The following is a 27,812-nucleotide window of genomic DNA, read 5'->3' as shown; positions in this document are numbered from 1 at the left end:
AATGTCTTTAACTTATTCTTCAAGCAGTAAGTGATTTTCTCCAAAGGGATACAACTATTAACTTCCGAAAGCCACATTGCAACTGGCAGGGAGGAATCCAATTTCCATTTCAGGGCAATACATTTCTTGGCAATCGCTAGCAATATTTCTGTTAGCTTTATGATATGGCTTTGCCTAAGATTGGTGTTAGTAAAGTTACCCAGTAGACAGACCTCCGGGTCTAAAGGGAATGCAACCCCGTGAATTGAGAATATGGTATCGCATACCCCCTGCCAAGTGGAATGGAGGAATGTTCCTTCATCTGATCTAAAACATAGGGAGGAGATATCTGGGTTGAACTTGTGCAGTCTAGATGGGGTGATATAGAGCTGATGGAGAAAATTAAACTGGATCAGTCTGTATCTGGAGTTCAATGTGGATGTAACACCATCCCTGCATAGGTCACTCCATATATCCTCATCAAGATCAATACCCAGATCTTTCTCCCATCTAAGTCGGGGTTTATCTAGCCCAGGCAGTGTTAGTCCTGACATAAGAGCATTGTAAACACGGGAAATGGTCTTGAACAGTGGTTGGTCTGCGTGGCAGAGTTGTTCAATAGGTGACATCTTAGGTAGGTTCCATTGTCCCTTGAGAGTCACCCTAATAAAGTTTCGTAGTTGTAGGTAGCTAAAGAAGTCCCTGTTAGGCAAGTGGTATTTCTGTTTCAGCTGATCAAAAGACATAAGAACTCCCTCCTCGTAACAATGTTCCAGAAGAGTGATCCCCTTATCAGAGCATGGTCTAAAGTTACTATTCTGGAAAAACATAGGGATCAATCTATTGTTCCATAAAGGGGTTTTAGGGGAAAGGAATCCCCCTCGTCCGAACAGCTCATGCAGTTTGCACCATGCCAGGACAGAATGTATGATTAAAGGGTTGTCTGTGATGGTTTTTATAAATTTTCTGTCCCATTTGTAAAACAAATCTGCCCCAGTGTCATCATTTACCTCAAGCTTTTCAATGTTCAACCATGAGGGAGAGGGACCATTGTCAAACCTCTGAGCCAGAAACCTAAACTGTGAAGCCCAGTAGTACATTCTAAAATTGGGGAGGTTTAAGCCCCCTTGACTGTAATCAAGGGTCAGTTTATCCAGGCCAACCCTAGGGGTTTTGCCGTGCCAGATAAACCGTCTGGTCAGCTTGTCGAGAGAGGAAAAAAATGCTGCGGGAACAGGGATAGGGAGAGATTGAAACAGATATAGAAACCTGGGCAGGACATTCATTTTAATTACATTGATTCTACCCAGTAGAGTGAGAGGTAAGTCCATCCATTTACAAAGGTCAACCTCCACCTTTTGCAACAAACTGGCCAGATTGAGTTTATAGAGGTTGTTCAGATTACCATCCACCATTATGCCCAAATATGTGAAGCCCATAGGCGACCATCTAAAAGGAAACTTGTGCTTGATGGTATGATGGTCAAAGACAGACAACGGTAAGATTTCGCTTTTATCAAAATTGACCTTATATCCAGAGAAAGAACTATAACACTGTAGTAGGATCTGCAAGTGAGAGAGGGAGTGTTCTGGGTTTGTTAGAAATAAGATAAGGTCGTCCGCAAAGAGTGATAATTTATGGGTATGGGGGCCCACCTCAAAGCCATGTATGTCAGGGCACATTCTAATAGCCCCAGCCAACGGTTCGATGTCGAAGGCAAAGAGGTGGGGGCTAATTGGGCAACCTTGTCTGTTCCCCCTATAAAGAGGGAAAGAGGAGGAAGTAATCCCATTGGTAGCAATCCTAGCTTTAGGAGATTTGTAGAGTGATTTGATCAAATTTACAAACACAGTACCTAAACCGAACTGTTCCAAGAAAGAGGTATGTCCATTCAACCCTATCAAAGGCCTTTTCAGCGTCGAGGGAGACTGCGACACTAGGTATTTTGTTTTTGTTAGCAAGGTGAATTATATCAGAGAACCTTCTGAGATTATTGGAGGACAATCTATTAATTATGAAGCCAGTCTGATCTGGGTTGACCAACAGGGGAAGACATGACTCCAGTCTCTTAGATAGCATCTTGGTGACCAGTTTACAATCTGTGTTAAGGAGAGAGATTGGTCTATAGGAGGCTCACTTTAGCGGGTTTTTCACTTTCTTGTGGATTACAGTAATCACTGTTTGAGAGAAAGACTCTGGAAAGCAGTTGTCTTCTCTGGCTTTTTTAAGTACCTCCATAAGGTAGGGGACCAACAGCTCCCTAAATTCTTTATAGAACTCTGGAGGGAAGCCATCCTCCCCAGGAGATTTATTAGAAGGTAAGGATTTAATGGCCTCCAACAATTCAGGAACTGAGAAGTGTTCACTCAGGCGCTCACTGTTTTCCCCTGACAGGCATGGGAGGTTGAGAGAGGAGAGAAAGGAGTCGATCTGATAGATCATCGCTTGATTGGGAAGTGTAGAGGTCTTCATAGTATTTCTTAAAAGTATTATTAATTTCAGTAGGGTGGAAAGATATCTCTTTAGTAAGAGTTTCTATGGCATTAATTGTCCTCTTACTTTCCTCTGCTTTCAGTTGCCATGCCAATACTTTGTGAGCTTTCTCTCCAAGCTCATAATAACGCTGTTTTGATTTAGTGATGGCCCTCTCAGCTTGATATGAGTTCAGAATATTATATTTAAGTTTTTTATTTACCAAAAGCATGTATAGATCTTTAGTCGGGCCTCTTTGGTAGGTTTACTCTAGCTCAGAGATTTCAGATTCAAGGGCACTCAGTTCCGCACCGTGTTTTTTCTTCAGCCCTTTAGTATAGGAAATAATCTGTCCCCTCAGATAGGCCTTCAATGTGTCCCAAAGAATGAAGCTGTCAGGAGCAGAGGGTTTGTTTGTATTGATCTGCTCTTTGATGAATGCACAAAATTCAGGTTGCTTTAGGAGTGTAGAATTTAGTCTCCATCTATATGCTCTATTTACCTTGGTAGGAATGGAGATTGATAATACCAGAGGAGAATGGTCACTAAGCAATCTGGGGAGATACTCGACATCTAACACTCTATGAAACAGTTGTGTGGAAAGTAAAAAGTTATCTATGCGTGTGTGTGTCTTGTGTGGGTGTGAATAAAAAGAGTAGTCCCTATCCTGTGGGTGCAACTGTCTCCAGATGTCTAGTAAATTGAGATCTTTCATGAATGACATGGTGAGCTTGCTGGCTTTGGTAAGAAGTGAGGGTTTATCAGAAGACATATCAAGAACTGTATCTAAGCAACAATTTAAATCTCCTCCAACCAGTAGCCATCCTGGTGGTGCTTGAGCAACCTGAAGGAAGACATTCTGAATAAACATATGGTCATCGAAGTTAGGAGCATAAATATTCAATAGGGTCCAAGACTCTGAAAACATATGCCCCTGCACCAAAACAAACCTGCCAGAGGGATCAGAGATGGTGTTGTTGACGCAGAAGGGGATGTGTCTACTTATCAAAATTGCAGTTCCTCTTGCTTTGGAGTTAAAAGAGGATGCAAAAACTTGTCCTACCCATTCCCTCTTCAATTTCTTGTGTTCACCGGCTGTAAGATGTGTTTCTTGTAAAAACACAATGTCAGCCTTTAATTTCTTAAGGTATGTATAGACTCTTTTCCTTTTAATCGGGCTGTTAAGACCTTTTACGTTGAATGTGACATATTTTAGTGGATTAAGCATAGGTTGGGTTTCAAATATGTAACTGAATAGAAATCTATCATATGCAGATAATTAGGAAATGTTTCAACTTTTGTTTGAGCACAAAAGTGACCTGTGTGTCTCTTTAGGAAGGAAACAATAAACATAGAAAAAAGGAAGAAAAAAATAATAAAAATCCCACCCACCCCGATTGTCAGACTAAAACAACAATCCCAACAATCAAACATGAACACACTTGTAGAGATACGTTGCTGCTCGCTTTCCATCTTGCTCTTACTAGCTAAACCTTGGCGTAAACTAAAACCTGCGAGCTCTCTAAATTGAAAACAAACGTTGTGAATAGATATTTATGGCTGAATATGTACTGCCCACGGTAAGGGCTGCTTGAGTCTCTTTACGAAAGATTAACATAAATGAGGGGGAAAGCAGTGGACCTAAACCCACTTATTGCTTCGCCCAGTAGATATGGACTAAACCTAAATATACTCTCCTGTAAATGTAATAGAACTCACCCCGGGAAGATACGGTTAGTTGAAAATGTACAAATCAATTATAGTGACCGGGAGATACCAGCAGTTCAATCCGGATAAGAGAAAACAAACAAACTGCATTTTATCCCCCAGAGAGACCGTCCTGGCTCAGACGTTGCATCTTATCCCCCAGAGAGACCGTCCTGGCTCAGACGTTGCATCTTATCCCCCAGAGAGACCGTCCTGGCTCAGACGTTGCATCTTATCCCCCAGAGAGACCGTCCTGGCTCAGACGTTGCATCTTATCCCCCAGAGAGACCGTCCTGGCTCAGACGTTGCATCTTATCCCCCAGAGAGACCGTCCTGGCTCAGACGTTGCATCTTATCCCCCATAGAGACCGTCCTGGCTCAGACGTTGCATCTTATCCCCCAGAGAGACCGTCCTGGCTCAGACGTTGCATCTTATCCCCCAGAGAGACCGTCCTGGCTCAGACGTTGTTCAGTTCTTTGAGAAAAGTGTGCACTTCCCCCGGTGTGTTGAAGAGATGGCTTCGGCCTTTGTACTGAACTTTCATCCGCGCAGGGTGGATGAGGTAGCCGGTGATGTTCTTCTCCTTCAGTGCTTTGGCGGCAGGTCTGAACTGCTTGCGGCGTCTGACGAGATCCGCGCTCATATCTGGGAAAAGGCTGACCCTCTTTCCATCGATGGTGATGTCCCCTTTGGCTCTTGCGAGTTGCAGTATCTTCTCTCTGTCTTGGAAACGGAGGAACCTGATCAGGACGGCTCGTGGGGGCTCATGTGGCCGGGGTTTCGGCGCTGATGTTCTGTGGGCGCGTTCGATTTCCAGCGGCTTGGTGAAGTTGATTATGTCTAGGACCTCCGGGATCCATTGAGTGAAGAAACGGACCGGGTCACGGCCCTCGCTGTCCTCTTTAAATCCCACCACACGGATATTACTACGTCTACTCTGGTTCTCCATCTGATCTACCTTGTTTTTGAGGTAGGCATTGTCCTTTTGCAGTTGTATCAAGACCTGGTCATGTCTAGCGATGGTATCTTCAACTGTGCTAATGCGCAACTCTGCCTCAGTCGTTCTCAAAAGGAGATTATTCATGGAGGATTTCAGGTCGTCAATGGAAGAATGGAGTTCAGCCGATTTCTTATCAATTTTCAGAGAAAGACCTCTGTTACCATGCTGAATTTCCCGGAGTTGAGTAGCCAGCATGTCGGCAGGCTCGCAAGAGGCTGCTGAGAGCAACAGTCTGGAACTGTCGTCTGAGTTATGAGGGCTAATGCTAATCTTGCTAGCTTTAGCGTTATCGTAATCTTGGGAATCAACAACGTTTTGGTCGTCCTTCTTGCCTCTCGGTCGGAGGTCCATGGCTCTTTGGGAAGGTAAGTACTTGACAATTTATCAGCCGATGTGAGAATATTGTTTCAACGTTGTTATTTAGGTAAAAATAGAATAACTTTGAAGAGCTGGGTTTGTCAACGTCTGCTCAGCTCCGCGGCATCACGTGCTCCCCCGGGTGGTGGACCATTCTTGATACACACGGGAAATGGTGTGTGAAAAACCCAGCAGCGTTGCAGTCCTTGACACAAACCGGTGCGCCGGGTACAAACTACCATACCTTGTTCAAAGGCACTTGAATATTTTGTCTCACCCATTCACCCTCTGAATGGCACACACACACAATCCATGTCTTGATTGTTTAAATCCTTCTTTAACCTGTCTCCTCCCCTTCATCTATACTGATTGAAGTGGATTTAACAAGTGACATCAATAAGGGATATTAGCTTTCACCTGGTCAGTCTATGTCATGGAAAGAGCAGGTGTCCTTAATGTTTTGTACACTCAGTGTATGTGTGTGTGTATACTACATGTGTGCGTATACTATGTGTGTGTGTAAGTGTGTAACGTACCAGGTTTTCGTTGGTGAGTCGTGTGATCTCATGCTGTAGACTAGCCTCTATGCGTGCCTCTGGTGGGAGCTGCAGGTTCTGGGCCAGCAGCTGTTGTTGACGGTTATTCTCCTCTTTAACACTCTGTAACTCCCCTCGCAACACCTCCACCTCGTTGTCATAGCTACGCCGCTGCTGCTGCATCTGGCCCTCCAACAGTCTGAGAGGAGGGGATGGAGAGAGAAGATTAGAATCATTCTTCAACTACTATAGGAGGTTGGGAAAGCAAGAAGGAGAAAATATGGGATGGAGGGAGCAAGAGCAAACAGCCTCATACCACGCCTGGTCCACACACACGCACGCACGCACGCACGCACGCACACACACACGGTTAACCTGTTGGTCTCCTCTAACCCTTCATATACCAGCCACAGCCCCCCATCTCATTCAGCCTATGGAAGTCAGCAGTGGGGGATCTGACGGAGGGATGATGGTGGACTAGAGGATGAGGGATGATGGTGGACTAGAGGAGGAGGGATGCTGGTGGACTAGAGGATGAGGGATGATGGTGGACTAGAGGAGGAGGGATGATGGTGGACTAGAGGATGAGGGATGATGGTGGACTAGAGGATGAGGGATGATGGTGGACTAGAGGAGGAGGGATGATGGTGGACTAGAGGATGAGGGATGATGGTGGACTAGAGGAGGAGGGATGCTGGTGGACTAGAGGAGGAGGGATGATGGTGGACTAGAGGAGGAGGGATGCTGGTGGACTAGAGGATGAGGGATGCTGGTGGACTAGAGGATGAGGGATGATGGTGGACTAGAGGATGAGGGATGATGGTGGACTAGAGGAGGAGGGATGATGGTGGACTAGAGGAGGAGGGATGCTGGTGGACTAGAGGAGGAGGGATGATGGTGGACTAGAGGAGGAGGGATGATGGTGGACTAGAGGAGGAGGGATGCTGGTGGACTAGAGGAGGAGGGATCCTGGTGGACTAGAGGAGGAGGGATGCTGGTGGACTAGAGGAGGAGGGATGCTGGTGGACTAGAGGAGGAGGGATGCTGGTGGACTAGAGGAGGAGGGATGATGGTGGACTAGAGGAGGAGGGATGCTGGTGGACTAGAGGATGAGGGATGATGGTGGACTAGAGGAGGAGGGATGCTGGTGGACTAGAGGAGGAGGGATGATGGTGGACTAGAGGAGGAGGGATGATGGTGGACTAGAGGAGGAGGGATGCTGGTGGACTAGAGGATGAGGGATGATGGTGGACTAGAGGAGGAGGGATGCTGGTGGACTAGAGGAGGAGGGATGATGGTGGACTAGAGAAGGAGGGATGATGGTGGACTAGAGGAGGAGGGATGCTGGTGGACTAGAGGAGGAGGGATGATGGTGGACTAGAGGAGGAGGGATGCTGATGGACTAGAGGATGAGGGATGATGGTGGACTAGAGGAGGAGGGATGCTGGTGGACTAGAGGATGAGGGATGATGGTGGACTAGAGGATGAGGGATGATGGTGGACTAGAGGAGGAGGGATGATGGTGGACTAGAGGAGGAGGGATGATGGTGGACTAGAGGTTGAGGGATGGTGGTGGACTAGAGGATGAGGGATGATGGTGGACTAGAGGAGGAGGGATGATGGTGGACTAGAGGAGGAGGGATGATGGTGGACAAGAGGATGAGGGATGATGGTGGACTAGAGGAGGAGGGATGATGGTGGACTAGAGGATGAGGGATGATGGTGGACTAGAGGATGAGGGATGATGGTGGACTAGAGGAGGAGGGATGATGGTGGACTAGAGGACGAGGGATGATGGTGGACTAGAGGACGAGGGATGATGGTGGACTAGAGGACGAGGGATGATGGTGGACTAGAGGACGAGGGATGATGGTGGACTAGAGGACGAGGGATGATGGTGGACTAGAGGACGAGGGATGATGGTGGACTAGAGGAGGAGGGATGATGGTGGACTAGAGGACGAGGGATGATGGTGGACTAGAGGACGAGGGATGATGGTGGACTAGAGGACGAGGGATGATGGTGGACTAGAGGACGAGGGATGATGGTGGACTAGAGGACGAGGGATGATGGTGGACTAGAGGACGAGGGATGGTGGTGGACTAGAGGAGGAGGGATGGTGGTGGACTAGAGGAGGAGGGATGATGGTGGACTAGAGGAGGAGGGATGATGGTGGACTAGAGGAGGAGGGATGATGGTGGACTAGAGGATGAGGGATGATGGTGGACTAGAGGATGAGGGATGGTGGTGGACTAGAGGAGGAGGGATGATGGTGGACTAGAGGAGGAGAGATGATGGTGGACTAGAGGAGGAGGGATGATGGTGGACTAGAGGAGGAGGGATGATGGTGGACTAGAGGAGGAGGGATGATGGTGGACTAGAGGATGAGGGGTGGTGGTGGACTAGAGGAGGTGGGGTGGTGGTGGACTAGAGGAGGTGGGGTGATGGTGGACTAGAGGAGGTGGGGTGATGGTGGACTAGAGGAGGAGGGATGATGGTGGACTAGAGGATGAGGGGTGGTGGTGGACTAGAGGAGGTGGGGTGGTGGTGGACTAGAGGAGGTGGGGTGATGGTGGACTAGAGGAGGAGGGATGATGGTGGACTAGAGGAGGAGGGATGATGGTGGACTAGAGGATGAGGGGTGGTGGTGGACTAGAGGAGGTGGGGTGGTGGTGGACTAGAGGAGGTGGGGTGATGGTGGACTAGAGGAGGAGGGATGATGGTGGACTAGAGGAGTAGGGATGATGGTGGACTAAAGGAGGTGGGGTGGTGGTGGACTAGAGGAGGTAGGGTGATGGTGGACTAGAGGAGATGGGGTGGTGGTGGACTAGAGGAGGTGGGGTGATGGTGGACTAGAGGAGGAGGGATGATTGTGGACTAGAGGAGGTGGGGTGGTGGTGGACTAGAGGAGGTGGGGTGGTGGTGGACTAGAGGAGGTGGGGTGGTGGTGGACTAGAGGAGGTGGGTGGTGGTGGACTAGAGGAGGTGGCGTGGTGGTGGACTAGAGGAGATGGGGTGGTGGTGGACTTAGGGGAGGTGGGGTGGTGCAGTCTCATGCTATGTGTGTGTCAGCTTGTTGTGCTTAATATTCTGAATCTATGTCAGTTTAGAACAAGGGTTGGAACCAGTTCAGAGAACAGAACCGACAACTGGAAAATATACATTTTTCAAGGAACAGAATCAGAACAAAAGTGATCTATACTGTTCTGGAACAGAACCATTATTTTAAAAGCATGGAACCGGTTAAGAACATTATTTTATTTTCCATGCATTGTTTTTCAGTCCCACAAAAAGCGTAACAAAGTGCATATGCAAAGCCCTCACACTCTGTCACTAAGAAAAGTGTTCCAGTGTCCACCTGACAGAAAAGTGTTCCAGTGTGCGCGTGTCTAGGCTACCTGCTCCTTCCCCTCTGAAGCATAGTCTAGTAGCCTACTGACGTTACAAGTCTGATTCAGAAATTAGGGAGAGAGATTTACAATCAGAGAAGAATGGATGAACCTTTTCAATGCTAATTAAGGATACTATAGTTATCACATTTCACATTGGATTTACTAACTACAAAAAGGTAAAAGGTGTTTTTAAGTTAATTCTCGTGCCGCTCTGCACATACCAGCTAGCTGGTCCAGCGTTAATACAACTTTCTGAAGTTCAAAGACATTCAAAGTTCCTTCATAAAAGCCGCTCTTCCGAAGGTATAATTCTGTGGGCCTAATTCAGATGATGCATGTCATAACAACAAGATGCCCACTGTTTCAGGCCAACCCTCCTCCACCCTCTCTCGCTCTCTCCCCACCCAGAAAATGTCAGTCTCATCCAACACCCTACATTCGTCTGTCCAATGCATGTAAACAGCTTGCCCGCTCCATAGCAAGCTGCTATATCCTCACTGATTGGTGAAGTAACTTAATGTCCAGCTAAATGTTTTAAAAAAAGTCCATTTCAGAGGTTAATAAAGGAACAGAAAGGAATTATATTAATCTTTGCTTTTTTGGGGGTTCGAACCGGTTCAGAACTTTTTTTTTGCTGGTCGAAAAAAAAAATATGGTTCTAGTCAGAACAAAACAATTGGAAATAATTTTGGTTCCAACCCCTGGTAGAGAACAAGCAAAATGATCCAAATGTGAAATGACAAGGATTCTTAACGCAACGTAACACACAGGGTGGTAGCAACATGATGGAACTAACAAAACATAACACAGGGAAGCACGCGGTTGGTAAAGATGCACGTTTGGTTCCATGCAGAAGACATTTCATAGGAGCTGATTAGTAATTAAGAGTCTGTGCATCATTCATGACTAACCTTCAACCCATACGGAGGCTAACCTAGTTTAGCTTCAACATGCTAGTTAGATTACCAATACTATGTAGGCTAACCTAGCTTAGCTTAATTACCATGCTAGTTCGAATAACCTAGTTTAGCTTAATTACCATGCTAGTTCGAATATTACGCAGGCTAACCTAGCTTAGCGTCATCATCATACCAATTAGCAGGCAGTTTACGCCGCCTTCACCACTTATAGTACAGTACAGGTTAGGCATCGCCCGGCGTGCAAAACAAGCAGACCCATTGCTACTGAAGCAAATCTACTTTTATCACCTACATAATATATCATTATTATAGATTCAATATCAGCCAGCCATCATCAACTATATTATCCTATCCAATAAAAAGCCTCCGCTCAGTCTCGCTCAATCCCCATTGGTCAGCGTGGCCACGCATGCTCCGCCTCACGATGCAAAGGACACATCTGATTGGTTACCTGAGCCGATTTAGGAGCTCATTGGCTTCTAGTGGTTTACGCAAGAACCTGGGAGATCTGCGCACAACAGAGAGAGGAGTTCACACACACAGTTCTCAAACACACACAGATCTCACACACACTGAGTGTACTCATGGAGTACATCAGACATACTGGTGGGGAGCTTGTACTGTAGTGAGTCCTCTGTGGAACTCTGGGGGGAGGAAGGGAAAGGGGAGAGGGAAGGGGGTGACATACAGAAGGAGATAGGGGGGAGGGAAAGTGAAAGAAGGGGAGAGAGAAAGAGAAGGAGATAGAGGGGGAAGGAAAGCAAAAGAGAAAGTGAAAGAGAGAAAGGGAGAGAGAAAGCGAGGAGAGAGAAAGCGAGAAGGAGAGGGAAAGCGAGAAGGAGAGAGAAAGCGAAGAGAAGGGGAGAGAGAGAAAGCGAGAGAGATTGAGGAGATACAGAGAGAAGGAGATAGAGGGATGGGGAGGGAAAGTGAAAGTGAAAAAGAGAGAGAGAAAGAGAGTTGTACCTGTTGGTATCTTTGAGTCCTAGATAAGCCTGAGTGATTGCACCAGAGTCCTTCATCTTATGGACATCCTCTGCATAGTGCACTGGCTCCGTCATCGTCTCCTGGAGAGAGGGATGACATGGAGGGGGATGAGAGAAAAAGGAAAATAACCACATTCACATGTAGAGAAGACACAACAGAGCATCAGGCAGAGAACAGAGAGAAGACACTATTATTCCACGTGAATCTTGACCCATCCAGTATTGTGAATCTAAAGACCATACATATGGTGGTGTTACATGCAAATAAATCAGTGGCACGTGTGTATGTGTTTAAGCTAGTCATTCCCAGAGCATGCAGTCAGCAGAGTTCTAGTACCTTCTCATCCTTTAGGAAGGCATGGCAGGAGAGAGAAGAGAGGAGAGAGAAGGTGAGAAGAGACTGGAGTGTTTGAAGCATTGATAGTGCAGTGGACAGACATGAAAAGGTTTCACGTGTGTGTATATATCTATATCTGCCAGACTGTGCATATATGCGTGTCTGTGCATGGGTCAGTGTGCATGTGTGTGTTTGCACATGTCCGTGTGTGTGTGTGTGTGTGTGTGTGTGTGTGTGTGTGTGTGTGTGTGGGTCCCTCCATGTATCCTACCTTGTGCTGCATGGCCTCCTTCTGTGAGACCAGTTGAGATCGTAGAATCAGCACCTCCTCTTTCCGCACCTCCAGCTCCTCGCACGAGGAGTTCAGTTGGTCCATGAGAACTTTGTAGGGTGGACTTCCTGGTGCCCCTGCCCCAGCGCCTGCATTACCCAGCAGGCTCTGCCTCATGGCGGTCAAGTCGTGCTTCAACTTCTTGTTCTCGGAATCCAGCTCCTGGCGCTGTGGATTAAAGATGGATGCCGGCGCCGGCAGGCAGTGTTAATACACACCCATAGAGACGGCAATGTCAATGCTAAAATGGGTTATATCCATCTAGAGATCTCTAACCATCTATGTATACAACACACTCACCCAGACAAATCCAGTCCCAAATCAACCCCTAGCCCCGTGATGGGCAACTGGCGGCCCCCCGGGGCCCTTGAGCCACAAGCTGTTGCCCACCTAAGTCCTATCCCCTACCCACTACCGTAGATATGAGTAGATTGGATATCTATACAATACCTTGAGAGACTCGTACTCCAGTTCTGCTCCACGTGATTTCTTATGCTCCTCATCATCCTGACAGACAGAGAGGTCCGACAGTAAAGTAAGTAAGACTGTGGTTGTAATACAGTAATACAGCATAGTATTGTAGTAATATTGTGTAGTACTGTGGTTGTACCCTGACTCTAGCCCGCTGGAACTGCTCCTCCTTGTTTTCTAGCTCGTTGCGGAGAGAGGATTTCTCCTGCTCCAGCTCGGTTACGCGCTTCTGCAGCTTCAGAGTCAGAGACGTGTCCATGCCCCGGGTCACATCCTGTCACAACAGGAAGTGATGTCAGAGACAGAAATGACACTGACAGGCGGAGCTTTGGGGCATCGTCATGGGCATTAAAGACATTAGCTGTCAATACTAAAACATTACAGAAAGTGTTTCACTGAATGACGACCAATTCTGCAGGGGTGTAGTTGTAATAACTGTTAAAATAACTACAGAACAGGTTGAAGCAACATACAAGTTTTTTGTAACATTTTCTAATGGTGAGAGGAAGTTTCTGTCTAAGTCCCGTCCCACTCACTTCTCCATGTCGGGAACTTTCTTCTGATTCGGCGAACTCTGAGTTGTAGGTGCACTCTGATCCGTTGCTGCTGTGGGTGGAGTCTGTTCTCCTGTGGCCGGGCTTGGGCACGCTCTGGAGAAAGGAGGGGCAAGGGGACTTTAGTGTGTGTTTGTGGTGTAGTGCAGTGTGTTTGTTTGATGTGTGTGCATTTAGTATGGTGGGGCAGTGTGGCGTGTGTGTAAGTGTGTGTGGTCTGGTTCGGTCCAGTGTTTGTGAGTGTGTGTGGTCTGGTTCGGTCCAGTGTTTGTGAGTGTGTGTGGTCTGGTTCGGTCCAGTGTTTGTGAGTGTGTGTAGTCTGGTTCGGTCCAGTGTTTGTGAGTGTGTGTGGTCTGGTTCGGTCCAGTGTTTGTGAGTGTGTGTAGTCTGGTTCGGTCCAGTGTTTGTGAGTGTGTGTGGTCTGGTTCGGTCCAGTGTTTGTGAGTGTGTGTGGTCTGGTTCGGTCCAGTGTTTGTGAGTGTGTGTAGTCTGGTTCGGTCCAGTGTTTGTGAGTGTGTGTGGTCTGGTTCGGTCCAGTGTTTGTGAGTGTGTGTGGTCTGGTTCGGTCCAGTGTTTGTGAGTGTGTGTGGTCTGGTTCGGTCCAGTGTTTGTGAGTGTGTGTAGTCTGGTTCGGTCCAGTGTTTGTGAGTGTGTGTGGTCTGGTTCGGTCCAGTGTTTGTGAGTGTGTGTAGTCTGGTTCGGTCCAGTGTTTGTGAGTGTGTGTGGTCTGGTTCGGTCCAGTGTTTGTGAGTGTGTGTGGTCTGGTTCGGTCCAGTGTTTGTGAGTGTGTGTAGTCTGGTTCGGTCCAGTGTTTGTGAGTGTGTGTGGTCTGGTTCGGTCCAGTGTTTGTGAGTGTGTGTGGTCTGGTTCGGTCCAGTGTTTGTGAGTGTGTGTGGTCTGGTTCGGTCCAGTGTTTGTGAGTGTGTGTGGTCTGGTTCGGTCCAGTGTTTGTGAGTGTGTGTGGTCTGGTTCGGTCCAGTGTTTGTGAGTGTGTGTGGTCTGGTTCGGTCCAGTGTTTGTGAGTGTGTGTGGTCTGGTTCGGTCCAGTGTTTGTGAGTGTGTGTGGTCTGGTTCGGTCCAGTGTTTGTGAGTGTGGGTGGTCTGGTTCGGTCCAGTGTTTGTGAGTGTGTGTGGTCTGGTTCGGTCCAGTGTTTGTGAGTGTGTGTGGTCTGGTTCGGTCCAGTGTTTGTGAGTGTGGGTGGTCTGGTTCGGTCCAGTGTTTGTGAGTGTGGGTGGTCTGGTTCGGTCCAGTGTTTGTGAGTGTGGGTGGTCTGGTTCGGTCCAGTGTTTGTGAGTGTGGGTGGTCTGGTTCGGTCCAGTGTTTGTGAGTGTGTGTGGTCTGGTTCGGTCCAGTGTTTGTGAGTGTGGGTGGTCTGGTTCGGTCCAGTGTTTGTGAGTGTGTGTGGTCTGGTTCGGTCCAGTGTTTGTGAGTGTGTGTGGTATGGTTCGGTCCAGTGTTTGTGAGTGTGTGTGGTATGGTTCGGTCCAGTGTTTGTGAGTGTGTGTGGTATGGTTCGGTCCAGTGTTTGTGAGTGTGTGTGGTATGGTTCGGTCCAGTGTTTGTGATTGTGTGTGGTATGGTTCGGGTCCAGTGTTTGTGAGTGTGTGTGATCTGTTTCGGTCCAGTGTTTGTGAGTGGTCTGGTTCAGTCCAGTGTTTGTGAGTGTGTGTGGTCTGGTTTGGTCCAATGTTTGTGAGTGTGAAAATGTTGACATGCTATGCGTTAGCCTCCTACCACAGAGAGAGTGATTTCTTCCTTGAGGTCGTCGTAGCGTTCCTCCAGTCTCAGGTGTTCTGTTAGGAGGTTCTGGTAGCGAGACCTCTCCTCGTTCAGATCGCTCTCCAACTGCTGAGTCTCCTCCGCTAATGCACGAGTCATTTTCTCTGAAAGGGGGAGGAGGTGGAGGAGATGGGGAGGAGAGAGCACAGAGAGAAGAAGGGAAAGGGGGAGGAGATGGGGAGGAGAGAGCACAGAGAGAAGAAGGGAAAGGGGGAGGTAGATGAGATGGGGAGGAGAGAACACAGAGAGAAGAAGGGAAAGGGGGAGGTGGAGGAGATGGGGAGGAGAGAGCACAGAGAGAAGAAGGGAAAGGGGGAGGTGGAGGAGATGGGGAGGAGAGAACACAGAGAGAAGAAGGGAAAGGGGGAGGTAGAGGAGATGGGGAGGAGAGAACACAGAGAGAAGAAGGGAAAGGGGGAGGTGGAGGAGATGGGGAGGAGAGAACACAGAGAGAAGAAGGGAAAGGGGGAGGTGGAGGAGATGGGGAGGAGAGAACACAGAGAGAAGAAGGGAAAGGGGGAGGTGGAGGAGATGGGGAGGAGAGAACACAGAGAGAAGAAGGGAAAGGGGGAGGTGGAGGAGATGGGGAGGAGAGAACACAGAGAGAAGAAGGGAAAGGGGGAGGTGGAGGAGATGGGGAGGAGAGAACACAGAGAGAAGAAGGGAAAGGGGGAGGTGGAGGAGATGGGGAGGAGAGAACACAGAGAGAAGAAGGGAAAGGGGGAGGTGGAGGAGATGGGGAGGAGAGAACACAGAGAGAAGAAGGGAAAGGGGGAGGTGGAGGAGATGGGGAGGAGAGAACACAGAGAGAAGAAGGGAAAGGGGAGGTGGAGGAGATGGGGAGGAGAGAACACAGAGAGAAGAAGGGAAAGGGGAGGTGGAGGAGATGGGGAGGAGAGAACACAGAGAGAAGAAGGGAAAGGGGGAGGAGATGGGGAGGAGAGAGCACAGAGAGAAGAAGGGAAAGGGGGAGGTAGATGAGATGGGGAGGAGAGAACACAGAGAGAAGAAGGGAAAGGGGAGGTGGAGGAGATGGGGAGGAGAGAACACAGAGAAGAAGGGAAAGGGGGAGGTGGAGGAGATGGGGAGGAGAGAACACAGAGAGAAGAAGGGAAAGGGGAGGTGGAGGAGATGGGGAGGAGAGAACACAGAGAGAAGAAGGGAAAGGGGAGGTAGAGGAGATGGGGAGGAGAGAACACAGAGAGAAGAAGGAAAGGGGGAGGTGGAGGAGATGGGGAGGAGAGAACACAGAGAGAAGAAGGGAAAGGGGGAGGTGGAGGAGATGGGGAGGAGAGAACACAGAGAGAAGAAGGGAAAGGGGAGGAGATGGGGAGGAGAGAGCACAGAGAGAAGAAGGGAAAGGGGGAGGTAGATGAGATGGGGAGGAGAGAACACAGAGAGAAGAAGGGAAAGGGGGAGGTGGAGGAGATGGGGAGGAGAGAACACAGAGAGAAGAAGGGAAAGGGGGAGGTGGAGGAGATGGGGAGGAGAGAACACAGAGAGAAGAAGGGAAAAGGGGAGGTAGAGGAGATGGGGAGGAGAGAACACAGAGAGAAGAAGGGAAAGGGGGAGGTGGAGGAGATGGGGAGGAGAGAACACAGAGAGAAGAAGGGAAAGGGGGAGGTGGAGGAGATGGGGAGGAGAGAACACAGAGAGAAGAAGGGAAAGGGGGAGGTGGAGGAGATGGGGAGGAGAGAGCACAGAGAGAAGAAGGAAAGGGGGAGGTAGAGGAGATGGGGAGGAGAGAGCACAGAGAGAAGAAGGGAAAGGGGGAGGTGGAGGAGATGGGGAGGAGAGAACACAGAGAGAAGAAGGGAAAGGGGGAGGTGGAGGAGATGGGGAGAGAGAACACAGAGAGAAGAAGGGAAAGGGGGAGGTAGAGGAGATGGGGAGGAGAGAACACAGAGAAAAGAAGGGAAAGGGGGAGGTGGAGGAGATGGGGAGGAGAGAACACAGAGAAAAGAAGGAAAGGGGAGGTGGAGGAGATGGGGAGGAGAGAGCACAGAGAGAAGAAGGGAAAGGGGGAGGTGGAGGAGATGGGGAGGAGAGAACACAGAGAGAAGAAGGGAAAGGGGGAGGTGGAGGAGATGGGGAGGAGAGAACACAGAGAGAAGAAGGGAAAGGGGAGGTGGAGGAGATGGGGAGGAGAGAGCACAGAGAGAAGAAGGGAAAGGGGAGGTGGAGGAGATGGGGAGGAGAGAACACAGAGAGAAGAAGGGAAAGGGGGAGGTGGAGGAGATGGGGAGGAGAGAGCACAGAGAGAAGAAGGGAAAGGGGAGGTGGAGGAGATGGGGAGGAGAGAACACAGAGAGAAGAAGGGAAAGGGGGAGGTAGAGGAGATGGGGAGGAGAGAACACAGAGAGAAGAAGGGAAAGGGGGAGGTGGAGGAGATGGGGAGGAGATAACACAGAGAGAAGAAGGAAAGGGGGAGGTGGAGGAGATGGGGAGGAGAGAACACAGAGAGAAGAAGGGAAAGGGGGAGGTGGAGGAGATGGGGAGGAGAGAACACAGAGAGAAGAAGGGAAAGGGGGAGGTGGAGGAGATGGGGAGGAGAGAACACAGAGAGAAGAAGGGAAAGGGGAGGTGGAGGAGATGGGGAGGAGAGAACACAGAGAGAAGAAGGGAAAGGGGGAGGTGGAGGAGATGGGGAGGAGAGAGCACAGAGAGAAGAAGGGAAAGGGGGAGGTAGAGGAGATGGGGAGGAGAGAACACAGGGAGAAGAAGGGAAAGGGGGAGGTGGAGGAGATGGGGAGGAGAGAGCACAGAGAGAAGAAGGAAAGGGGAGGTAGATGAGATGGGGAGGAGAGAACACAGAGAGAAGAAGGGGGGGAGGTGGAGGAGATGGGGAGGAGAGAACACAGAGAGAAGAAGGGAAAGGGGGAGGTGGAGGAGATGGGGAGGAGAGAACACAGAGAGAAGAAGGGAAAGGGGAGGTGGAGGAGATGGGGAGGAGAGAACACAGAGAGAAGAAGGGAAAGGGGGAGGTGGAGGAGATGGGGAGGAGAGAACACAGAGAAGAAGGGAAAGGGGGAGGTGGAGGAGATGGGGAGGAGAGAACACAGAGAGAAGAAGGGAAAGGGGGAGGTGGAGGAGATGGGGAGGAGAGAACACAGAGAGAAGAAGGGAAAGGGGGAGGTGGAGGAGATGGGGAGGAGAGAGCACAGAGAGAAGAAGGGAAAGGGGAGGTGGAGGAGATGGGGAGGAGAGAACACAGAGAGAAGAAGGGAAAGGGGGAGGTGGAGGAGATAACACAGAGAGAAGAAGGGAAAGGGGAGGTGGAGGAGATGGGGAGGAGAGAACACAGAGAGAAGAAGGGAAAGGGGGAGGTAGAGGAGATGGGGAGGAGAGAACACAGAGAGAAGAAGGAAAGGGGGAGGTGGAGGAGATAACACAGAGAGAAGAAGGGAAAGGGGGAGGTAGAGGAGATGGGGAGGGGACAGAGAGAAGAAGGGAAAAGGGGGAGGTAGAGGAGATGGGGAGGAGAGAACACAGAGAGAAGAAGGGAAAGGGGAGGTGGAGGAGATGGGGAGGAGAGAACACAGAGAGAAGAAGGGAAAGGGGGAGGTGGAGGAGATGGGAGGAGAGAACACAGAGAGAAGAAGGGAAAGGGGAGGTAGAGGAGATGGGGAGGAGATAACACAGAGAGAAGAAGGGAAAGGGGGAGGTGGAGGAGATGGGGAGGAGAGAACACAGAGAGAAGAAGGGAAAGGGGGAGGTAGAGGAGATGGGGAGGAGAGAACACAGAGAGAAGAAGGGAAAGGGGGAGGTGGAGGAGATGGGGAGGAGAGAACACAGAGAGAAGAAGGGAAAGGGGGAGGTGGAGGAGATAACACAGAGAGAAGAAGGGAAAGGGGGAGGTGGAGGAGAGAACACAGAGAGAAGAAGGAAAGGGGAGGTGGAGGAGAGAACACAGAGAGAAGAAGGGAAAGGGGGAGGTGGAGGAGAGAACACAGAGAGAAGAAGGAAAGGGGGAGGTGGAGGAGATGGGGAGGAGAGAACACAGAGAGAAGAAGGGAAAGGGGGAGGTGGAGGAGATGGGGAGGAGAGAGCACAGAGAGAAGAAGGAAAGGGGGAGGTAGAGGAGATGGGGAGGAGATAACACAGAGAGAAGAAGGGAAAGGGGGAGGTAGAGGAGATGGGGAGGAGATAACACAGAGAGAAGAAGGGAAAGGGGAGGTAGAGGAGATGGGGAGGAGATAACACAGAGAGAAGAAGGGAAAGGGGGAGGTAGAGGAGATGGGGAGGAGAGAACACAGAGAGAAGAAGGGAAAGGGGGAGGTAGAGGAGATGGGGAGGAGAGAACACAGAGAGAAGAAGGGAAAGGGGGAGGTAGAGGAGATGGGGAGGAGAGAGCACAGAGAGAAGAAGGGAAAGGGGAGGTAGAGGAGATGGGGAGGAGAGAACACAGAGAGAAGAAGGGAAAGGGGGAGGTGGAGGAGATGGGGAGGAGAGAACACAGAGAGAAGAAGGGAAAGGGGAGGTGGAGGAGATGGGGAGGAGAGAACACAGAGAGAAGAAGGAAAGGGGGAGGTGGAGAGATGGGGAGGAGAGAACACAGAGAGAAGAAGGAAAGGGGGGAGGTGGAGGAGATGGGGGAGGAGAGAACACAGAGAGAAGAAGGGAAAGGGGGAGGTGGAGGAGATGGGGAGGAGAGAACACAGAGAGAAGAAGGGAAAGGGGGAGGTAGAGGAGATGGGGAGGAGAGAACACAGAGAGAAGAAGGGAAAGGGGGAGGTGGAGGAGATGGGGAGGAGAGAACACAGAGAGAAGAAGGGAAAGGGGGGAGGTGGAGGAGATGGGGAGGAGAGAACACAGAGAGAAGAAGGGAAAGGGGGAGGTGGAGGAGATGGGGAGGAGAGAGCACAGAGAGAAGAAGGGAAAGGGGGAGGTAGATGAGATGGGGAGGAGAGAGCACAGAGAGAAGAAGGAAAGGGGAGGTGGAGGAGATGGGGAGGGAGAGAACACAGAGAGAAGAAGGGAAAGGGGGAGGTGGAGGAGATGGGGAGGAGAGAACACAGAGAGAAGAAGGGAAAGGGGGAGGTAGAGGAGATGGGGAGGAGAGAACACAGAGAAAAGAAGGAAAGGGGGAGGTGGAGGAGATGGGGAGGAGAGAACACAGAGAAAAGAAGGGAAAGGGGAGGTGGAGGAGATGGGGAGGAGAGAACACAGAGAGAAGAAGGAAAGGGGAGGTGGAGGAGATGGGGAGAGAGAGCACAGAGAGAAGAAGGGAAAGGGGGAGGTGGAGGAGATGGGGAGGAGAGAACACAGAGAGAAGAAGGGAAAGGGGGAGGTGGAGGAGATGGGGAGGAGAGAGCACAGAGAGAAGAAGGGAAAGGGGGAGGTGGAGGAGATGGGGAGGAGAGAACACAGAGAGAAGAAGGGAAAGGGGGAGGTAGAGGAGATGGGGAGGAGAGAACACAGAGAGAAGAAGGGAAAGGGGGAGGTGGAGGAGATGGGGAGGAGATAACACAGAGAGAAGAAGGGAAAGGGGAGGTGGAGGAGATGGGGAGGAGAGAACACAGAGAGAAGAAGGGAAAGGGGGAGGTGGAGGAGATGGGGAGGAGAGAACACAGAGAGAAGAAGGGAAAGGGGGAGGTGGAGGAGATGGGGAGGAGAGAACACAGAGAGAAGAAGGGAAAGGGGGAGGTGGAGGAGATGGGGAGGAGAGAACACAGAGAGAAGAAGGGAAAGGGGGAGGTGGAGGAGATGGGGAGGAGAGAGCACAGAGAGAAGAAGGGAAAGGGGGAGGTGGAGGAGATGGGGAGGAGAGAACACAGAGAGAAGAAGGAAAGGGGAGGTGGAGGAGATGGGGAGGAGAGAGCACAGAGAGAAGAAGGGAAAGGGGGAGGTAGATGAGATGGGGAGGAGAGAACACAGAGAGAAGAAGGGAAAGGGGGAGGTGGAGGAGATGGGGAGGAGAGAGCACAGAGAGAAGAAGGGAAAGGGGAGGTGGAGGAGATGGGGAGGAGAGAACACAGAGAGAAGAAGGGAAAGGGGGAGGTGGAGGAGATGGGGAGGAGAGAACACAGAGAGAAGAAGGGAAAGGGGAGGTGGAGGAGATGGGGAGGAGAGAACACAGAGAGAAGAAGGGAAAGGGGGAGGTGGAGGAGATGGGGAGGAGAGAACACAGAGAGAAGAAGGGAAAGGGGGAGGTGGAGGAGATGGGGAGGAGAGAACACAGAGAGAAGAAGGGAAAGGGGGAGGTGGAGGAGATGGGGAGGAGAGAGCACAGAGAGAAGAAGGGAAAGGGGAGGTGGAGGAGATGGGGAGGAGAGAACACAGAGAGAAGAAGGGAAGGGGGGAGGTGGAGGAGATAACACAGAGAGAAGAAGGGAAAGGGGGAGGTGGAGGAGATGGGGAGGAGAGAACACAGAGAGAAGAAGGGAAAGGGGAGGTAGAGGAGATGGGGAGGAGAGAACACAGAGAGAAGAAGGGAAAGGGGGAGGTGGAGGAGATAACACAGAGAGAAGAAGGGAAAGGGGGAGGTAGAGGAGATGGGGAGGAGATAACACAGAGAGAAGAAGGGAAAGGGGAGGTAGAGGAGATGGGGAGGAGAGAACACAGAGAGAAGAAGGGAAAGGGGGAGGTGGAGGAGATGGGGAGGAGAGAACACAGAGAGAAGAAGGGAAAGGGGAGGTGGAGGAGATGGGGAGGAGAGAACACAGAGAGAAGAAGGAAAGGGGAGGTAGAGGAGATGGGGAGGAGATAACACAGAGAGAAGAAGGGAAAGGGGGAGGTGGAGGAGATGGGGAGAGAGAGAACACAGAGAGAAGAAGGGAAAGGGGGAGGTAGAGGAGATGGGGAGGAGAGAACACAGAGAGAAGAAGGGAAAGGGGAGGTGGAGGAGATGGGGAGGAGAGAACACAGAGAGAAGAAGGGAAAGGGGAGGTGGAGGAGATAACACAGAGAGAAGAAGGGAAAGGGGGAGGTGGAGGAGAGAACACAGAGAGAAGAAGGAAAGGGGGAGGTGGAGGAGAGAACACAGAGAGAAGAAGGAAAGGGGAGGTGGAGGAGAGAACACAGAGAGAAGAAGGGAAAGGGGAGGTGGAGGAGATGGGGAGGAGAGAACACAGAGAGAAGAAGGGAAAGGGGGAGGTGGAGGAGATGGGGAGGAGAGAGCACAGAGAGAAGAAGGGAAAGGGGAGGTAGAGGAGATGGGGAGGAGATAACACAGAGAGAAGAAGGGAAAGGGGAGGTAGAGGAGATGGGGAGGAGATAACACAGAGAGAAGAAGGGAAAGGGGGAGGTAGAGGAGATGGGGAGGAGATAACACAGAGAGAAGAAGGGAAAGGGGGAGGTAGAGGAGATGGGGAGGAGAGAACACAGAGAGAAGAAGGGAAAGGGGAGGTAGAGGAGATGGGGAGGAGAGAACACAGAGAGAAGAAGGGAAAGGGGAGGTAGAGGAGATGGGGAGGAGAGAGCACAGAGAGAAGAAGGGAAAGGGGAGGTAGAGGAGATGGGGAGGAGAGAACACAGAGAGAAGAAGGAAAGGGGAGGTGGAGGAGATGGGGAGGAGAGAACACAGAGAGAAGAAGGGAAAGGGGAGGTGGAGGAGATGGGGAGGAGAGAACACAGAGAGAAGAAGGAAAGGGGAGGTGGAGGAGATGGGGAGGAGAGAACACAGAGAGAAGAAGGGAAAGGGGGAGGTGGAGGAGATGGGGAGGAGAGAACACAGAGAGAAGAAGGGAAAGGGGGAGGTGGAGGAGATGGGGAGGAGAGAACACAGAGAGAAGAAGGGAAAGGGGGAGGTAGAGGAGATGGGGAGGAGAGAACACAGAGAGAAGAAGGGAAAGGGGAGGTGGAGGAGATGGGGGAGGAGAGAACACAGAGAGAAGAAGGGAAAGGGGGAGGTGGAGGAGATGGGGAGGAGAGAACACAGAGAGAAGAAGGAAAGGGGGAGGTGGAGGAGATGGGGAGGAGAGAGCACAGAGAGAAGAAGGGAAAGGGGGAGGTAGATGAGATGGGGAGGAGAGAGCACAGAGAGAAGAAGGGAAAGGGGAGGTGGAGGAGATGGGGAGGAGAGAACACAGAGAGAAGAAGGGAAAGGGGGAGGTGGAGGAGATGGGGAGGAGAGAACACAGAGAGAAGAAGGGAAAGGGGGAGGTAGAGGAGATGGGGAGGAGAGAACACAGAGAAAAGAAGGGAAAGGGGGAGGTGGAGGAGATGGGGAGGAGAGAACACAGAGAAAAGAAGGGAAAGGGGGAGGTGGAGGAGATGGGGAGGAGAGAACACAGAGAGAAGAAGGGAAAGGGGGAGGTGGAGGAGATGGGGAGGAGAGAGCACAGAGAGAAGAAGGGAAAGGGGGAGGTGGAGGAGATGGGGAGGAGAGAACACAGAGAGAAGAAGGGAAAGGGGGAGGTGGAGGAGATGGGGAGGAGAGAACACAGAGAGAAGAAGGGAAAGGGGGAGGTGGAGGAGATGGGGAGGAGAGAGCACAGAGAGAAGAAGGGAAAGGGGAGGTGGAGGAGATGGGGAGGAGAGAACACAGAGAGAAGAAGGGAAAGGGGGAGGTAGAGGAGATGGGGAGGAGAGAACACAGAGAGAAGAAGGAAAGGGGGAGGTGGAGGAGATGGGGAGGAGATAACACAGAGAGAAGAAGGGAAAGGGGGAGGTGGAGGAGATGGGGAGGAGAGAACACAGAGAGAAGAAGGGAAAGGGGGAGGTGGAGGAGATGGGGAGGAGAGAACACAGAGAGAAGAAGGGAAAGGGGGAGGTGGAGGAGATGGGGAGGAGAGAACACAGAGAGAAGAAGGGAAAGGGGGAGGTGGAGGAGATGGGGAGGAGAGAACACAGAGAGAAGAAGGGAAAGGGGAGGTGGAGGAGATGGGGAGGAGAGAGCACAGAGAGAAGAAGGGAAAGGGGGAGGTAGAGGAGATGGGGAGGAGAGAACACAGAGAGAAGAAGGGAAAGGGGGAGGTGGAGGAGATGGGGAGGAGAGAGCACAGAGAGAAGAAGGGAAAGGGGAGGTAGATGAGATGGGGAGGAGAGAACACAGAGAGAAGAAGGGAAAGGGGAGGTGGAGGAGATGGGGAGGAGAGAACACAGAGAGAAGAAGGGAAAGGGGAGGTGGAGGAGATGGGGAGGAGAGAACACAGAGAGAAGAAGGGAAAGGGGGAGGTGGAGGAGATGGGGAGGAGAGAACACAGAGAGAAGAAGGGAAAGGGGAGGTGGAGGAGATGGGGAGGAGAGAACACAGAGAGAAGAAGGGAAAGGGGGAGGTGGAGGAGATGGGGAGGAGAGAACACAGAGAGAAGAAGGGAAAGGGGGAGGTGGAGGAGATGGGGAGGAGAGAACACAGAGAGAAGAAGGGAAAGGGGGAGGTGGAGGAGATGGGGAGGAGAGAGCACAGAGAGAAGAAGGGAAAGGGGGAGGTGGAGGAGATGGGGAGGAGAGAACACAGAGAGAAGAAGGAAAGGGGAGGTGGAGGAGATAACACAGAGAGAAGAAGGGAAAGGGGGAGGTGGAGGAGATGGGGAGGAGAGAACACAGAGAGAAGAAGGGAAAGGTAGGGAGATGGGGTGAGAGAACACAGAGAGAAGAAGGGAAAGGGGAGGTGGAGGAGATAACACAGAGAGAAGAAGGGAAAGGGGGAGGTAGAGGAGATGGGGAGGAGATAACACAGAGAGAAGAAGGGAAAGGGGGAGGTAGAGGAGATGGGGAGGAGAGAACACAGAGAGAAGAAGGGAAAGGGGGAGGTGGAGGAGATGGGGAGGAGAGAACACAGAGAGAAGAAGGGAAAGGGGAGGTGGAGGAGATGGGGAGGAGAGAACACAGAGAGAAGAAGGGAAAGGGGGAGGTAGAGGAGATGGGGAGGAGATAACACAGAGAGAAGAAGGGAAAGGGGGAGGTGGAGGAGATGGGGAGGAGAGAACACAGAGAGAAGAAGGGAAAGGGAGGTAGAGGAGATGGGGGGAGGAGAGAACACAGAGAGAAGAAGGGAAAGGGGGAGGTGGAGGAGATGGGGAGGAGAGAACACAGAGAGAAGAAGGAAAGGGGGAGGTGGAGGAGATAACACAGAGAGAAGAAGGGAAAGGGGGAGGTGGAGGAGAGAACACAGAGAGAAGAAGGGAAAGGGGAGGTGGAGGAGAGAACACAGAGAGAAGAAGGGAAAGGGGGAGGTGGAGGAGAGAACACAGAGAGAAGAAGGGAAAGGGGGAGGTGGAGGAGATGGGGAGGAGAGAACACAGAGAGAAGAAGGGAAAGGGGGAGGTAGAGGAGATGGGGAGGAGATAACACAGAGAGAAGAAGGGAATGAGGGAGGAGATGGGGAGGAGATAACACAGAGAGAAGAAGGAAAGGGGGAGGCAGAGGAGATGGGGAGGAGATAACACAGAGAGAAGAAGGGAAAGGGGGAGGTAGAGGAGATGGGGAGGAGAGAACACAGAGAGAAGAAGGAAAAGGGGAGGTAGAGGAGATGGGGAGGAGAGAACACAGAGAGAAGAAGGGAAAGGGGGAGGTAGAGGAGAGAGCACAGAGAGAAGAAGGGAAAGGGGAGGTGGAGGAGATGGGGAGGAGAGAACACAGAGAGAAGAAGGGAAAGGGGGAGGTAGAGGAGATGGGGAGGAGAGAGCACAGAGAGAAGAAGGGAAAGGGGAGGTAGAGGAGATGGGGAGGAGAGAACACAGAGAGAAGAAGGGAAAGGGGGAGGTGGAGGAGATGGGGAGGAGAGAACACAGAGAGAAGAAGGGAAAGGGGAGGTAGAGGAGATGGGGAGGAGAGAACACAGAGAGAAGAAGGGAAAGGGGAGGTGGAGGAGATGGGGAGGAGAGAACACAGAGAGAAGAAGGGAAAGGGGGAGGTGGAGGAGATAACACAGAGAGAAGAAGGGAAAGGGGAGGTGGAGGAGATGGGGAGGAGAGAACACAGAGAGAAGAAGGAAAGGGGAGGTAGAGGAGATGGGGAGGAGAGAACACAGAGAGAAGAAGGAAAGGGGGAGGTGGAGGAGATAACACAGAGAGAAGAAGGGAAAGGGGAGGTAGAGGAGATGGGAGGAGATAACACAGAGAGAAGAAGGGAAAGGGGAGGTAGAGGAGATGGGGAGGAGAGAACACAGAGAGAAGAAGGGAAAGGGGGAGGTGGAGGAGATGGGGAGGAGAGAACACAGAGAGAAGAAGGGAAAGGGGGAGGTGGAGAGGGGAGGAGAGAACACAGAGAGAAGAAGGGAAAGGGGGAGGTAGAGGAGATGGGGAGGAGATAACACAGAGAGAAGAAGGGAAAGGGGGAGGTGGAGGAGATGGGGAGGAGAGAACACAGAGAGAAGAAGGGAAAGGGGGAGGTAGAGGAGATGGGGAGGAGAGAACACAGAGAGAAGAAGGGAAAGGGGGAGGTGGAGGAGATGGGGAGGAGAGAACACAGAGAGAAGAAGGGAAAGGGGGAGGTGGAGGAGATAACACAGAGAGAAGAAGGGAAAGGGGGAGGTGGAGGAGAGAACACAGAGAGAAGAAGGGAAAGGGGGAGGTGGAGGAGAGAACACAGAGAGAAGAAGGGAAAGGGGGAGGTGGAGGAGAGAACACAGAGAGAAGAAGGGAAAGGGGGAGGTGGAGGAGATGGGGGAGGAGAGAACACAGAGAGAAGAAGGGAAAGGGGAGGTGGAGGAGATGGGGAGGAGAGAGCACAGAGAGAAGAAGGAAAGGGGGAGGTAGAGGAGATGGGGAGGAGATAACACAGAGAGAAGAAGGAAAGGGGGAGGTAGAGGAGATGGGGAGGAGATAACACAGAGAGAAGAAGGGAAAGGGGGAGGTAGAGGAGATGGGGAGGAGATAACACAGAGAGAAGAAGGGAAAGGGGGAGGTAGAGGAGATGGGGAGGAGAGAACACAGAGAGAAGAAGGGAAAGGGGGAGGTAGAGGAGATGGGGAGGAGAGAACACAGAGAGAAGAAGGGAAAGGGGGAGGTAGAGGAGATGGGGAGGAGAGAACACAGAGAGAAGAAGGGAAAGGGGGAGGTAGAGGAGATGGGGAGGAGAGAACACAGAGAGAAGAAGGGAAAGGGGAGGTAGAGGAGATGGGGAGGAGAGAGCACAGAGAGAAGAAGGGAAAGGGGGAGGTAGAGGAGATGGGGAGGAGAGAACACAGAGAGAAGAAGGGAAAGGGGGAGGTGGAGGAGATGGGGAGGAGAGAACACAGAGAGAAGAAGGGAAAGGGGGAGGTGGAGGAGATGGGGAGGAGAGAGCACAGAGAGAAGAAGGGAAAGGGGGAGGTAGAGGAGATGGGGAGGAGAGAACACAGAGAGAAGAAGGGAAAGGGGGAGGTGGAGGAGATAACACAGAGAGAAGAAGGGAAAGGGGGAGGTGGAGGAGATGGGGAGGAGAGAACACAGAGAGAAGAAGGGAAAGGGGGAGGTAGAGGAGAAAGAAGACAAGTTCAGCACGTGTGGGGAGCGTATCATCAATTCTCTGTATGGAACTTCAACAATGAGTGTGATTGGTCTAAATATATTTACACGGAATGTGATTGGTCTAAATATAGTAACAGTGAACATGATTGGTCTAAAGCTAGTGAATGGTTGGTACCTGTCATCTGCTGGCTCTGTTCCTTGATCATTCGGTTCAGGTCGTCTTTCTCGGTCTTCAGCAGACCATTCTGCTGCTTCAGCTCTGCTACCATCTTCACACACAGGAGAAAATACTTCAATCAAGTCTACCACAGCCTATTGGTCCAGTAATCCATCAATCATTTGAGAACACTAGCAGATCTGGGTCAAATAGTTTCAAATACTTAAAGGTGCACTTGATTTGCTGGACCAGTGTGCAGAGTTGGGGGCGTTTCAGAACATTTCCATTGGTCCCAGTGTACAGGGTGAAACAAATCAAGTGCATCTTAAGTATTTGACAGGTGTTCTGTATCTGACTCAGGTCTGGACTGCAAGGACATTGGGGTTTAGTTGATTTCACTGGGCTTCTGGAGGACTGCTCTACTGTACTGCACAGCTAGCACTAGTCTACCTGCTATTAACTACACAACCACATGAGTCTACCTGTCTCACCTAAAC

At 51.1% G+C, this 27,812-nt stretch overlaps 1 protein-coding gene across 1 annotated transcript in view; it reads right to left on the bottom strand.

Moving 5' to 3' along the window:
- myo5aa (myosin VAa) overlaps positions 1–27,812 on the bottom strand; it is an 86,838-nt gene that overhangs the window by 12,790 nt on the left and 46,236 nt on the right. Inside the window, exons 22-30 of the mRNA XM_065012085.1 lie at positions 27,334–27,427; positions 14,779–14,927; positions 13,026–13,139; positions 12,629–12,763; positions 12,469–12,525; positions 11,959–12,186; positions 11,331–11,431; positions 10,816–10,872; positions 6,053–6,251 (exon numbers count right to left, since the gene is read on the bottom strand). Of these exons, the coding sequence (XP_064868157.1) occupies positions 6,053–6,251; positions 10,816–10,872; positions 11,331–11,431; positions 11,959–12,186; positions 12,469–12,525; positions 12,629–12,763; positions 13,026–13,139; positions 14,779–14,927; positions 27,334–27,427 (1,134 nt within the window). The remainder of the gene's footprint in view (positions 1–6,052; positions 6,252–10,815; positions 10,873–11,330; positions 11,432–11,958; positions 12,187–12,468; positions 12,526–12,628; positions 12,764–13,025; positions 13,140–14,778; positions 14,928–27,333; positions 27,428–27,812) is intronic.

The sequence above is a fragment of the Oncorhynchus nerka genome, linkage group LG27, assembly GCF_034236695.1.
Source record: "Oncorhynchus nerka isolate Pitt River linkage group LG27, Oner_Uvic_2.0, whole genome shotgun sequence".
In the NCBI taxonomy this organism is placed as follows: Eukaryota; Metazoa; Chordata; class Actinopteri; order Salmoniformes; family Salmonidae; genus Oncorhynchus; species Oncorhynchus nerka.
Note: the sequence above shows the minus strand (reverse complement) of the source record. Positions and strands in the feature narration are given on the sequence as shown.